The sequence below is a fragment of the Fringilla coelebs genome (genome assembly GCF_963513975.1).
Source record: "Fringilla coelebs genome assembly, chromosome: 11".
Classification (NCBI taxonomy): domain Eukaryota; kingdom Metazoa; phylum Chordata; class Aves; order Passeriformes; family Fringillidae; genus Fringilla; species Fringilla coelebs.
Window position 1 is genome coordinate 23,911,648 of NC_140037.1, and position 12,180 is coordinate 23,923,827.

Genomic DNA, 12,180 nt, shown 5'->3' on the forward strand with positions numbered 1-12,180 from the left:
TGGGCTTGATGTTTCTGGCCAGTACCTTAGAGAATACTTTAAATGTGCCTTAAACTTTCTCTGATCTACTCCCTGTGTGTCTGCTCCAAATGTAGACTGCAATTGCCTGGGCAGGAGCAGCTTGTAAGGCAGCATGGCTTTGGGGATAAGAAAGTCTTATTCAGGTAAGATGTATTTAAGCAATGTTTTTTTACAGGAAAAAATGTATTTCCTGGCAACTAATCCTATGTAGAGGTTATAAAATCAGAGGTTAATATTTCTTTAATACTAAGAATGTGGTTGTTCTTAGACTTCATGAGTTTTCTTTGGTAACTAAAAAAAATGTCATTTAAGAAGGAAAGTGTTACTGTTCATTCCTACTGACTGGGACTGTAAATAGACTGAATATGCTGCTGAGCTGGCAAATTTGTTCTGATTAAATATACGTTTCACATGTCAAACAGGTTGATTTTAAACATCTGTGCCACGTATTTAGTTAATTTCGTACCCAAGCTTTTGTCAGGTATAAGAATTGCTTTAGAGAAAAAACAAACCCTAATTGCCTTTCATCAGAGTACTGTGCTTAACCTTAACTGAAGGCAATCTTATCATGGTGTTAATAATGTAAAAGCATTTTCAATACAAAACCTACTTAATTTCTCTAATCTTTTGTCCGTGTTTTAGCTGAAGGCTTATGATGGTGTAATTTAGTTTTCTTTCCTAATGAAAAAGTGTGTTCTCCGCATGGGGTACGTGAAATGATCAGATTACTCCAAGAACCAACGCCCTGTGGCTAGAAGGGAAGAGCAAATCCAGGGGCTTTTGGAAAATACCCCAATATCAAACAATAATCTGATCAGCAGCTTGTACAGAGCATTCAGCATTAACTGTGAGCCTTGGATATCAGCTGGGCTGTGTGTCATTCTGTATTAGAAATAACCCACTAATCATCAACTTCTATGAATTGTGTGTGGCATCCATTTTTCTTTTTCTCTTTAAGATTAATATAGCAAATCTGAGTGTAGTAAAGTGTGCAGTGCCAAGCCTGCACTCTGTGTTGGTTTTGGCATGCAGCAGGTATGATCATATGGATATTAGCTATTATTAGCTGCTAATGCCTTTCTGTGCTGCAGCAGCAGGAAGGGTTGTGGCTGGGGCACTCAGGATGAAGGGGGTCTGCAGCAGTCGGGAGCCTTTGCCGTGGGTTAGGTTTTGGGGTGTCTGTTGTATAGCCCCGGTGTGCAGCTGGCACGGACCATGCTCTGGGGACGTGACTGTGCTGTGGGGACATGTGCATGGTGTGGGGATGTGTGACCGTGCTGTGGGGACGCGACTGCACTTCGGGGACATGTCCGTGGTGTGGGGATGTGTGACCGTGCTGTGGGGACGTGCCCGTGCTGTGGAGGGCCGGGAGTTGAGCTGCTCGGGGCCGCAGCAGGCGGGATGCGGGATCCGGGATGGGAGATCCGGGATGGGAGATCGGGATGAGGGCTGCGGGCTGGGCACGGAGCAGCCGCCCCGGCCGGGCAGCACCGCGGACAGCGCCGGGTTCCGGCCAGCGGAGCTGTTCCGGAACGCTCTGGGCGCTGCCCTGAGCCCCGGGGTGCCCTGTGCCGGTGCCCTGGCATGCCCCGGGGTGCCCTGTGCCGGTGCCCGGGATGCCTTGGGATGATCCGGGCTGCCCTGTGCCGGTGCCCGGGATGCCTTGGGATGATCCGGGGTGCCCTGTGCCGGTGCCGGGATGCCCCGGGGTGCCCTGTGCCCCAGGGTGCCCTGTGCCGGTGCCGGGATGCCCCTGGGTGCCCTATGCCGGTGCCCGGGATGCCCTGGGGTGCCCTATGCCGGTGCCCGGGATGCCCTGGGGTGCCCTGTGCCGGTGCCCGGGATGCCCTGGGGTGCCCTGTGCCGGTGCCCGGGATGCCCTGTGCCGGTGCCCCAGGGTGCCCTGTGCCGGTGCCGGGATGCCCCGGGGTGCCCTGTGCCGGTGCCGGGATGCCCCGGGGTGCCCCGGGGTGCCCCTCGCCCGCTCCTCCCGGGCCCGCAGCCGCAGGGGCCGAGGCCCGGCGCCGAGCCCCCATCCAGAGCAGCCGCAGCGCCTCTCCCGGCCCGCCCGGCCCTGCCGAACTCGCTGAGCTCCCGGCCGGGGTTTGCTGTGGTCACGCAGCAGCACCGGCAGAGCCCGGAGTGACGGCGAGGAGGGAACCCTGCCGGGCACTTCCCCGGGCTGACTGCAGGTGTCCCTCTTGCTTCTCATTTTCGTCATTTCATTCGTTTCCAGTACTTTCAGTACTGGAAATCTGTTCCATTTGTTTGGTTTGTGGCTGTTTACAAATTCATGTTTTACTGCATGCTTCCTGTACAGGAAACTATATTTTGCTGAAAGCTTCCTGAAAAGACTGTACATCTGAAATTTTTAAGTAGGCTAAAATTTATGGCAGTAAAGGTTTAAAAATATAGTCACTGAGTAAGATGTTTCATATATTGCAGAATTGGGAAAAAAAGAAAGGACTAAGAGAGGTGAAAGTTTCTTCCATCAGTGACAGCTCCCCTTTGATTCCCTAGTGTTTGTGCATCTCAACCTTTTTGTAACATTTTGGGTTTGCTCATATTTGTGAATCAGGAAGAAGAAAGGCAGAAAAAAAATGTCTGTATTTGTGTCTGTATGAATATATGCTCAGAGAACTTCTTACAATCCAGCAGGCTTATTTCTGTGCTTGACAATCTAAGTCTGCTCCTTGTCCCTTCCCAGCAAAAGCTCCCAAGCCTTGGAATGTTGTAGATAAAGCTAAACTAAGCTTATTTGTTTGTAAACAAGGTTAAGTTGACCTCAGCTGAAGGTCAGGACATGGTGATACTGGTGGGTTTTGTGACTACTTCTCATCGGAAGCATGTTGCAGTTTTTAGTGAAACAAGGAAAGAAGATCTGGTGGGAAGAGGTAGAAAAGGAGAGTGCTAAACAAGGGGCTGGGGGCTGAAGGGAGAGGACAGAAATCCTGGATTTACCATCACCTGTGTAACAGAGTGTCTGTCTGCCGTGAATTCAGCTCAGCGCCTTTGAGCTGTCTGACTGGGTGTTGCAAAGGCCATGCATATGGACTGGGAATTGGATTCAAATTGTGGTATTGTCTTTGTGTCTGCTTGTGCAGCTTAGTCTGCTCCTCTCGTGGTGGGTTTGGGTAGAAATGTGCCACAGGTGGGCCAGTTACCCAGTCTGTACAAGCAAATGTGGCCCTGCTGGAGTTCAGCTGGACCTAAGCAAGCAATAATAGTGCTGAGCTCGGACAGCTTCCTGTCTCTTTCTCTTATTTCTGAGCAATGTTTCTCTGCATAGCAACAGAACCTTTTTGAGCTTTCTGATGAGGCCTGAGTCCCCAGAAATGTTCCCAGCCTCTAATGTGAATATTGGGAGCAGCAGCAGATGTTCTGCCATTAGCTTCCTTCTCTGAATTGACTTCTCTGAATTTCTTTTAATTTGCTTCTGTGAAATTTGCATACACTTTTTTTTTTCTAGTTTCCAGACCTATTTAAATCCCACAGAGCAGATGCTGGCTCGTGGTTCATGTTCCTGTTTGCTGGCCAACATTTTTCATGGTGTTGCTTGTGAAAACAGTGCATCTAGCCTATGACAATGAATTCTCTTCTGTTTACTCATGATGCACTGTACTTTTCAATTCAAAATCCCTTTGTGATTTCTAGATGTCACCTTTGTTCTGCTCTTGCCAGCAGCAGCTCTTGTCATGAGGCTGATTTCTGCAGGGCCAGTTGGGTGTGGGAAGTGTGACTGAGCCCCTGCCTGGGCTGGATTTTTGTTCCCATGTGTGAGAGACCACTGCCAGAAGCAAGACTCTGAGCTGTGCTGACCTTCATTAAGGGTTCACTTAATTTTGGTGGTGGGGAATATTCCTTATCATAACAATGCATGAGGTACAGTCTGAATCACCCTGCAACATGTTTAGTAAAGCAGAGGTAATATTTTCCTTCATAAAGCTGGGAAAATAGTGGTGTTCTTTGTAGGGAATGAATTGCCATCTGGAGTTGCCTTTCTCTCTACTTTCTTGAGTATTCAGCCCAGATACCTGGTCAGATGAGCTTAAATCTCCTTTTTCCATCACTTAAGTCAGATATGTCTTGTTACACCTCCGTTCATACCGTGATTATTGCTTGATAAACTGAGACCCAAGGGAAGCTCAGGCTCATGGCTCTTTTCCTGATTGTCAAGGACAGACCTTCCTTCTGCTTACAGAGACTGAGACCAGCGTTCTGTTTGGGTAAACTGGTTCCAGTTCCATACCAGTGTGAGGCTTCACTTCCACATTTCCAGAAGCATCATTGACTGGTGCAGGGTCTAAGTCCAGTTCCTGGAGAGTTCTGCTTCCATCCAAGACACAACACTTCTTCCTCAAAGTCCCTTTCATTGTCACCAGCTCTGCTCACCTTCTCATTTGTCTGTGTGAATGTGGTGCCATGATCTTGGCATTTGGGTAAAAGTCACAGAAAACCAGTGCCAAGCTCTTCTGACCCCAGTGTGGGTAACTTGTTTGCATCCTTAGGAACCAGCTGAGCAGTGGGAATTGCCAGGTGTGGCATCCATCACAGGATCATAGTGGGCTGGGCTCTGGGGCTGAGGGGAGCCAAGCAGTGGGGCAGAAGCTCATTCTGAGCAAAGCAGGGAGCATGACTGTGAGAAGCTGGTGAAATGCCTGCATGCAGGGGGAAGGAGGAGAACTCTCAGAGGCTCCAATTCACCGGGGACCCACCGAGTCTGCTTTTTTCAAGCTGTTGACAAAGGATGAACCATCAGATCTGTGTAAAGGTGGGAAAAGATCTTATTTGAGTAATGTGGCAATTTCCAGGCAACTTGCCTCGGCTCTGTGAAGGACTATTTGCAGTGTTTTGTCATGTGTAAAGTGGCCTTATGTTAAGTTGGACAGTGGCACACAGCCCACACTTCTGGTGTGTCCCATGCTGAGATGTAAATGATTCAGGGATGAAAAGCTGTCATTTACACTGATGTTTCCAAGAGCCACCGTGCTGGGAGGTGAGTGAGCAGAGTCCTCTGTGCATACTGATGTGGGAGTGTTGCTGGGCTATGTGGTGGGCAGAGAAGTCACTTGGGCACCGCTCAGGTTCTTGGCTCAGCTCGGACCCCCCAGGCACCGCAATAACATGTTCCCATTTCAGGAGCCTGCAGAGCTGGGGAAGCTGATCCCCTGTGTTTGTTCTGTGACCTTTCCCAGCTGATTGGCACTGATCTTTTATGCCCCGGAAAGACGAGTTTTGTGGTTGACATTTTGGGATGACTGAATATGAATTAGCCTAGGTAAAAATATTTCTATTTTTCTATCTTCAAACAATGCCCTCCTTTTCCAGAAATGGCCTCACTACCAGGTCAGATAAAATCCAGTTTTTACTGCTATAGTATAAAGGAATTGGAATTCACAGCTGGGAAAAGGCAGAACTGGGTTTTCTCTCATTAGTATTTTCTGTGAGAATCTGAGAGGAAACTGGTTTTCTTTATGTGAGGTGTTGTGGCCATCCTGAGCATTTAGCAAGTCATGTAAGTCATGAAGAAGAGACCCAAATTCTTGTCAGTCACAAGACCTTGCCCTGGTCAACTTGTGTAGATACGAGAAGAGAATGAACTTATGAGAACATTTTGTGATGTATCAGCTACACAATTACTTTTTCAATATCTCAGTAGTCCTAGTGAGATGTCTCAGGTGTTCAAGTCAGGGGTATGTTTCTGTGCTTTGCTGGATGGGTGCCATTTTTGGCACATCCTGGCCTGTGCACCAGTTGTGCTGGGATCTCTTCTGCTGTTACGATTCGTGATTCTGTACCCTGAGAAGATAAAAACGAACCAATCAGCTCGTCCTTTGAGGAAGAAGTGAGCTTTTAGATAAAGTGGGTCTAGGTGCCATGTGTACACTGGTGTCACAGGAATCTGTTTTGATTTTTTTCCTGTTTCTGAGCAAGGCTGCCCAGTGCACTTCTGCAAAAAACCGTGGCACAGACACACACAGGAACATCCACATCACTATTTACAAGTCCCTTATGCTCTCAACATAGAAATACTTCTGTTTGCAGCTGCCTCTTGTGGCCATTCTTTACTATTAATTCTCAGGTTGGTCTGTTACTAAAATACCATCAAGTTTGAGCTCTTGGGCTGGAGCTGCTTGGAACCTCAGCTTCCACTAACACCTTTTTTCATCTTGCCCTCAGCAATAAATGCCAGGCTGCTGTTCTTGGAGCCCTGTCTGGTACAGCCCAAGCTCTGGGGGTGCCGAGGGGCCAGCACAGCATGCTCAGCCCTGCTGTGCCGCAGGCTGTGTCCAGCCTGGGGCTGGCTGCAGAGCAGAGGCTGAGTCATGTCCATGGGATATTTCATACAGGAGTTCAGTGATGCAGGACTGGGCTCTGAGCAGCTCTACTTCCTGGTGAATAGTAATTCTGTTTACTTAGGAGAGCAAAAACCACCGGGGCCTCAGTGCTGCTGTGTCATCCCTGACTGGAGAAAGTCTTGTTTATCGCATCCTGAAAAGAGAGAGACAAGATTCTGGTGATGCTTTTCAGAAAATAATGCTCTACTTTTGGAGAGTGTAGGCAGTGGAAATAGTCCTTAGGTTTGATGTTTGAAGCTTTTTTTTTTCCTACTTTTTCTGTAACAGCAAGAACAGAAGAGCATCAGGAGGGACTCCTGACACCCAATGGCAGGCTGATTTTTTTTGGTCACACCAAAGCAGCTTCAAGCTTGTAACTGTAGAGGAGTGGTTTGGGGTTTAAGATGGATTGAGTGAGGCTTGGAGCTGGCTTGGGATTTTTTTCTTCTGGTCTGATTTTGATGCAGCATTTGTTCTGCCTAAACACTATTAGTTTATATAGGGCCTACTATAAACCTTTTACTCCTTTCTATATCGAGGAACAGGAAATAACTGAGAATGCAGTTTAGTCCGAGGATTGGATATTTTGACCCAAGGTGCTGGAGTTCCTGCTTTATGGCAGTGTGTCATGAGAATTGCTGGTGCTTCACCGGGCACAGAGGAGCTTGGGTCCCCTGGAGGGTCACACGTGGGGCTTGTGGGCAGTGAGGAGCGCTGGGGGAAGGAGTTCTCTGTCCTGGGCTGCCCTGGACCGTGCTGCACAGTGAGCTCTGGCTGTCCTTGCAGCTGCTTCCATGGCAGTCAGCTTTGCAGCTGGCTTGGTATTTTTCACCTGGTCTCAGTTTTTGTTCTGCTCAGCATGAGACAGGACCGACTGTAAATCTTTTGTGCTTGGGGTAGATTCAAACTCAGAGCAAAGAGCGGTGGTCTGGGACCTGCCACAGCACAGATGATTCAGGGAGGAGGAAGGCAAAACCAGAACTTTGGCACTTTCCTCTAATTGGGTGAAAGAGCCAGCGCTGCTTGCACTTTGGGCCAGTGATGGGGATTTGATGCCTTTCTGTGCAGGAGCCAGACAGCAAGGGCTGCCTGAAAACCATGCCCTGCCTCAGTCCAAGAGCCACTCCTGGCATGGATGCCAAATTGCAGGCTTTGCTTCTGCCCAATCCAGGCAACTTTGGAAGGTTCAGGCATAATTTAGTGTTCAGAATCATGGAAATAATCAACAGCAAATGCTCAACAGATGACTGGGAGGAAAAATTATAAATCAGAAGTGGGTGAGATCTTTGTCTACTTCAAAACAGTGGAATTGCTTCTGGTCAGATGGCAGCTCCGGGGAGATGATGGCTCTGTCTCTGACAGCAACTGGACAAGTTTGTCCCATGCTGATTTCTCTTTGATTGAAATGGCACTGGCAATTAACCCTTAGCTTTAAATGTGCCCCACTGCAATAATCATAAGGAGAGAGAATGTGTGCTCAAGGAATGTCTGGTTGTCTTCTACGTTCAAAAAGTCACTTGAATTTTATTTTATTTTATTTTTGTGTGGTGGGGAGGGAGCAGCTCTTGCTTTTCAAAGAAAACAAAGCTGTTCCTTGAGATTTTTATATCTGGAACACTGAAGTAGTCCAAAGGCTGGTCCTGTACCAAAGACGTTTTCCCAACAAGATCTTCATTTTCATGTGCCATTTATAGTAAATGAAGACATGTTTGTAGGAGTACCAATAGATGAAGAGGTTGCTCATGCAAAAAAAACTGGAGGACTGTTTTTTGAAACTTAAATCTGATTATGCATATATGCTATTTTTGTTCCTCTCTTTAGTTATCTGCCAAGGAACATTTGTGCAAATGAATTTTCATTATGGATTTTAAGCATGCAGGCTGGAATGGTCGCAGAAAGATATCCCAAATACAGCTTTTATATACTGCTTTTCCCCAGGATTTTCAAGGTTAGCCGAATTCTGAGTTCTGGTTGGTCTCTGTGGAAACACAGTGTCTTGTGACCTTGTAGGACAGATCACAATGAGGCAGCTTCACTTTGATCTGAAGATCAAACACTGCTTTCCAAATTGGGAATATTTATAAAGTAATGGGTGAGTCTCAGGAAAGAAAACAAGCCTCACTCATGACTGTATTGGAAGTGGAAAGATGGCAAAATCCATAGTATGTTACCGGTGAGTTGAGTAGGATGAGTTATTGCTAATAATATCCAACTGGCTGTCTCCTGCGTTGGATTTCACATGTCTTATGTGGACTGGCAGATGAGGGTAGTGGTGGAACTTGTGAATTGCAGCTATTTTTACCTCACTGTTAAACTTAAATAAGAAATTAGGAGTGTTTGTTTAATATGACTGTGTGCATGGGCTGCCTCATAAACAAACGTGTGCGTGTAGGTGTGTGTGTACACAGGCAGCTCCTGCAGGCAGGGTGGGACTGGGGCGCCAGGCTCAGCACAGCGGGCTGTGAGGGACACACGGCCCTCAGGGTGACACCAACAGCCTGGCACAGCGGGCTGTGAGGGACACACGGCGCTCAGGGTGACACCAACAGCCTGCCAGGGTGGCCATGCAGTGTCACAGGGCCTGGCACAGCGAGCTGTGAGGGACACACGGCCCTCAGGGTGACACCAACAGCCTGGCACAGGGCCTGGCACAGCGGGCTGTGAGGGACACACGGCCCTCAGGGTGACACCAACAGCCTGGCACAGGGCCTGGCACAGCGGGCTGTGAGGGACACACGGTGCTCAGGGTGACACCAACAGCCTGCCAGGGTGGCCATGCAGTGTCACAGGGCCTGGCACAGCGGGCTGTGAGGGACACACGGCCCTCAGGGTGACACCAACAGCCTGCCAGGGTGGCCATGCAGTGTCACAGGGCCTGGCACAGCGAGCTGTGAGGGACACACGGTCCTCAGGGTGACACCAACAGCCTGGCACAGGGCCTGGCACAGCGGGCTGTGAGGGACACACGGCGCTCAGGGTGACACCAACAGCCTGCCAGGGTGGCCATGCAGTGTCACAGGGCCTGGCACAGCGGCCAGTGGGGCAGGAATCCCGGCTGCAGGAGGGTGAGGAGCTGCTGTGGCTGCTCCTAGCCGAGGGAAGGGCTGTGCAGCAAACCTGTGGAGCTGAGCAGTGGGGAGCTGGTGGCGGCCTGGCGTCTGCTGCTCGTGCCAGGCCTTGTCCCGCCTGCGGCCCGGACAGGGACAGGAACACCTTCCTCTGCTGGGGGCACATGGAGGACAGGAGGAAGGGCAACTCCCCTCAGCAGCTGGCTGAGCCTGGTGCTGTCACAGCTGCCCAGCCATCCCTGGAGTCTCTGCAGCCCCCGGCCCGGGGCACAGGGGACACGGCTGCCAGCCGTGGGTGACAGTAGCCTGCTGCCATCGCAGTCCCCTGCCTGAACCGGCTCTCAGGGCCATCCCACCCTGCCTCAGCGCCTGTGAATCCCTCTGCCTCGGGACAAATTCTCTCAATTGTTGTTTGCCTCCGGGGCTGCAGATCTCTGCTATATTTCCAATCTGAACTGGCTTTGATTTAGGCTCTAGCTGCTGAAGGCATGCTGAAGAGCAGCGAGTGGGCTGCGGGGGCATCGCCAGGACCTCCCGGTCCCGGTGTCCTGGGCAGGGCGCTGCGGGCTCGGTATCCACGGCAGGACGCTGACCCCAGCGGGGCCAGGCTGTGCCCGGCCTCAGGGCACGGGGCTCCGGCCTCACGACCGCAGCTCGGCGTCAACAAACCGGGCTGCAGGAGAGCCCGGCCGCGGGGACACACGGGCTCCGTGCGGGGTCAGAGGGAAACGGGAGAACATGGCAACGGCAAGGAAATCGCTCTTTCTGAGGATTTCCTCGTCTGCTACGAAACTGCCACTGAGAGCGGGCGGTGGAAAGGAACGGCGAGAGACGCAAAAGGCCTCCAATAAATCCGTGATGCAGAGAAGGGGACACGCTGTAAGGATGAGGGAGAGGCAGGGGGCAGCTGTGGCTGGAGCTGCGCCCTGCCCCGAGCCCGGCGCTGCTGCCGGCCAGGTGCGCTCGCTCCGGGCCGGCGGGGCTGCTTGCTCACCGCAGTCACGTCTGTTTGGGTGTCTGCGCCTGCCGGGAGGCGGCTCCGAGCGCCGCAGGCACCCCCTCCCCTGGCATCCCTGCCCCCGGTACCCCCTCCCGTGGTGCCCCCGGTACCCCCTCCCCTGCCCGCCCCAGCCCCCTCCCCGCCGCGGCCCCGCGGCCGCCCCGCAGCGCCGGGCAGGGCTCTCGGCTCTCCGCTCGCCGCCGCGCCGGAGAGGAGCGGGAGGAGGAGGAGGAGGCACGGGCGGAGGAGGAGGGAGGTGGTGATAAGGGGTTTGCTGCGTCGCCTCATTTCTGTACCCAGCGCACGGCTCGTGGGGAGTGCGCGGTGTCCGCATCGCTGCCGGAGGGATCCTGCCGCCGCTGCTGCTCCTGCTCCTTCTGCTCCTGCTGCTCCTGCTGCTGCAGTCCCGGCTCGGGAGCTGCTTGTTTACCGGCTGGGAAGAGCTGCGCTGCGAGAGCCGAGGTGCCGGGCAGGGGAGGCTGCGCTCACCTGTCGGGAGCGCAGCGGAAGAGGCTTCCCGAGGCGTTGGCACCCAGGGGCATCCGCGCCTCAGCCCAGCGCCTCCAGCCCCGACCGCCTCGGGTCTCTTCTAAGCGAGAAGAGGAAAAAGGATCCAGAAAACCCCTGCAACTGGACAGCCCCTGCTGGAGTCTAACAGGTGTTTGCTGGGATTTGAATGGGGAGGGGACGGGTGGGAAGAAAAGTTAACTGCAGAAATCGGGGCTAGGAGAGATGCGATGATCTTGCACCAAGTGGATGTGCCATGGCTGCGTGCAGATAGCGCGTCTGGAGAAGCTTGGAGGGATGTCTCGCAAGTGATCTGCGTGATCTCCGTAGAAACGCTCACCTCTGCCTGCAAACTTTCCCCTGCTAGAAGTTGGGAGGAATAAAAAAGCACCCGAAAGTCAAAAGGAGAAGATCCCAGAGGACGAAGTCTCGAGCTAAACTGTTGCGTGCCGCGCCGGGGCTCTGGTGCTCGCCCCGCCGGTGTGTCCCGGGCCGCCGTGCCGAGCGGCGGTGGGTGCCTTGGCCGGGCTGCCCGGCAGCGTCCCCGGCCTTGGGGACGGCCGAGCAGCATGCTGGCCGCGGCCGGGCGGCGACCCCCGCGTGCCTGAGCCCGCCGGGCAGCCGGGGCGGTGGCGGCCATGGCCGCAGCCATCGCCAGCTCCCTGATCCGCCAGAAGAGACAAGCCAGGGAGCGGGAGAAGTCCAATGCCTGTAAGTGTGTCAACAGCCCCAGCAAGAGCAAGGGAAGCTGCGACAAGAACAAGTTGAATGTGTTTTCCAGGGTCAAACTCTTTGGCTCCAAGAAAAGGCGAAGAAGGCGACCAGGTTGGCAAGGGTTATGTCTTTGGGGGGGGTTGGTTGGTTTGATGCAATGGAAACTGAGACGTGTGTCAGGTGTGGGGAAAGGGGGAAAGGTACTTCAGGGCTCGTACAACGGATGTGCAGGACCTGGGTACCCCCCGCCAGTCCTTTCCCCTGTCGTGTTCATCTGGTTTCTTTGGGTAGCACACGCTGCTGTCTGTGCCTCGCCTGCACACCTGTGTGCACCCAGGTACCCGTAAGGCAGCTGTCTGTCCCTCTGTTACACACATGCAAACACATGGGTGTATTTGTGGGGGAGATGCTAGCAGAGAAGTTCCCACTCACGCATCTCTCTCTTTAATATATAGCTGTATATTAAATAACTTCGTGGTCTGGAGATCTGGTTTTGGTGTCCTGCTTCACAGAATGCCCGTGCCATGCTTTA

At 52.3% G+C, this 12,180-nt stretch overlaps 1 protein-coding gene across 3 annotated transcripts in view; it reads left to right on the forward strand.

Annotated features, from left to right (window-relative positions):
* FGF13 (fibroblast growth factor 13) overlaps positions 1 to 12,180 on the forward strand; it is a gene marked incomplete at both ends in the record, with an annotated part of 190,627 nt that overhangs the window by 130,487 nt on the left and 47,960 nt on the right. Inside the window, one exon of one of the 3 annotated variants that reach the window (XM_084212797.1) lies at positions 11,573 to 11,759. The exons of the other annotated variants lie outside the window; for them this stretch is intronic. Within the exon in view, the coding sequence (XP_084068923.1) occupies positions 11,573 to 11,759 (187 nt within the window). Of the gene's footprint in view, positions 1 to 11,572; positions 11,760 to 12,180 lie in introns of those variants that run through there. 3 annotated transcript variants of the gene reach the window in all.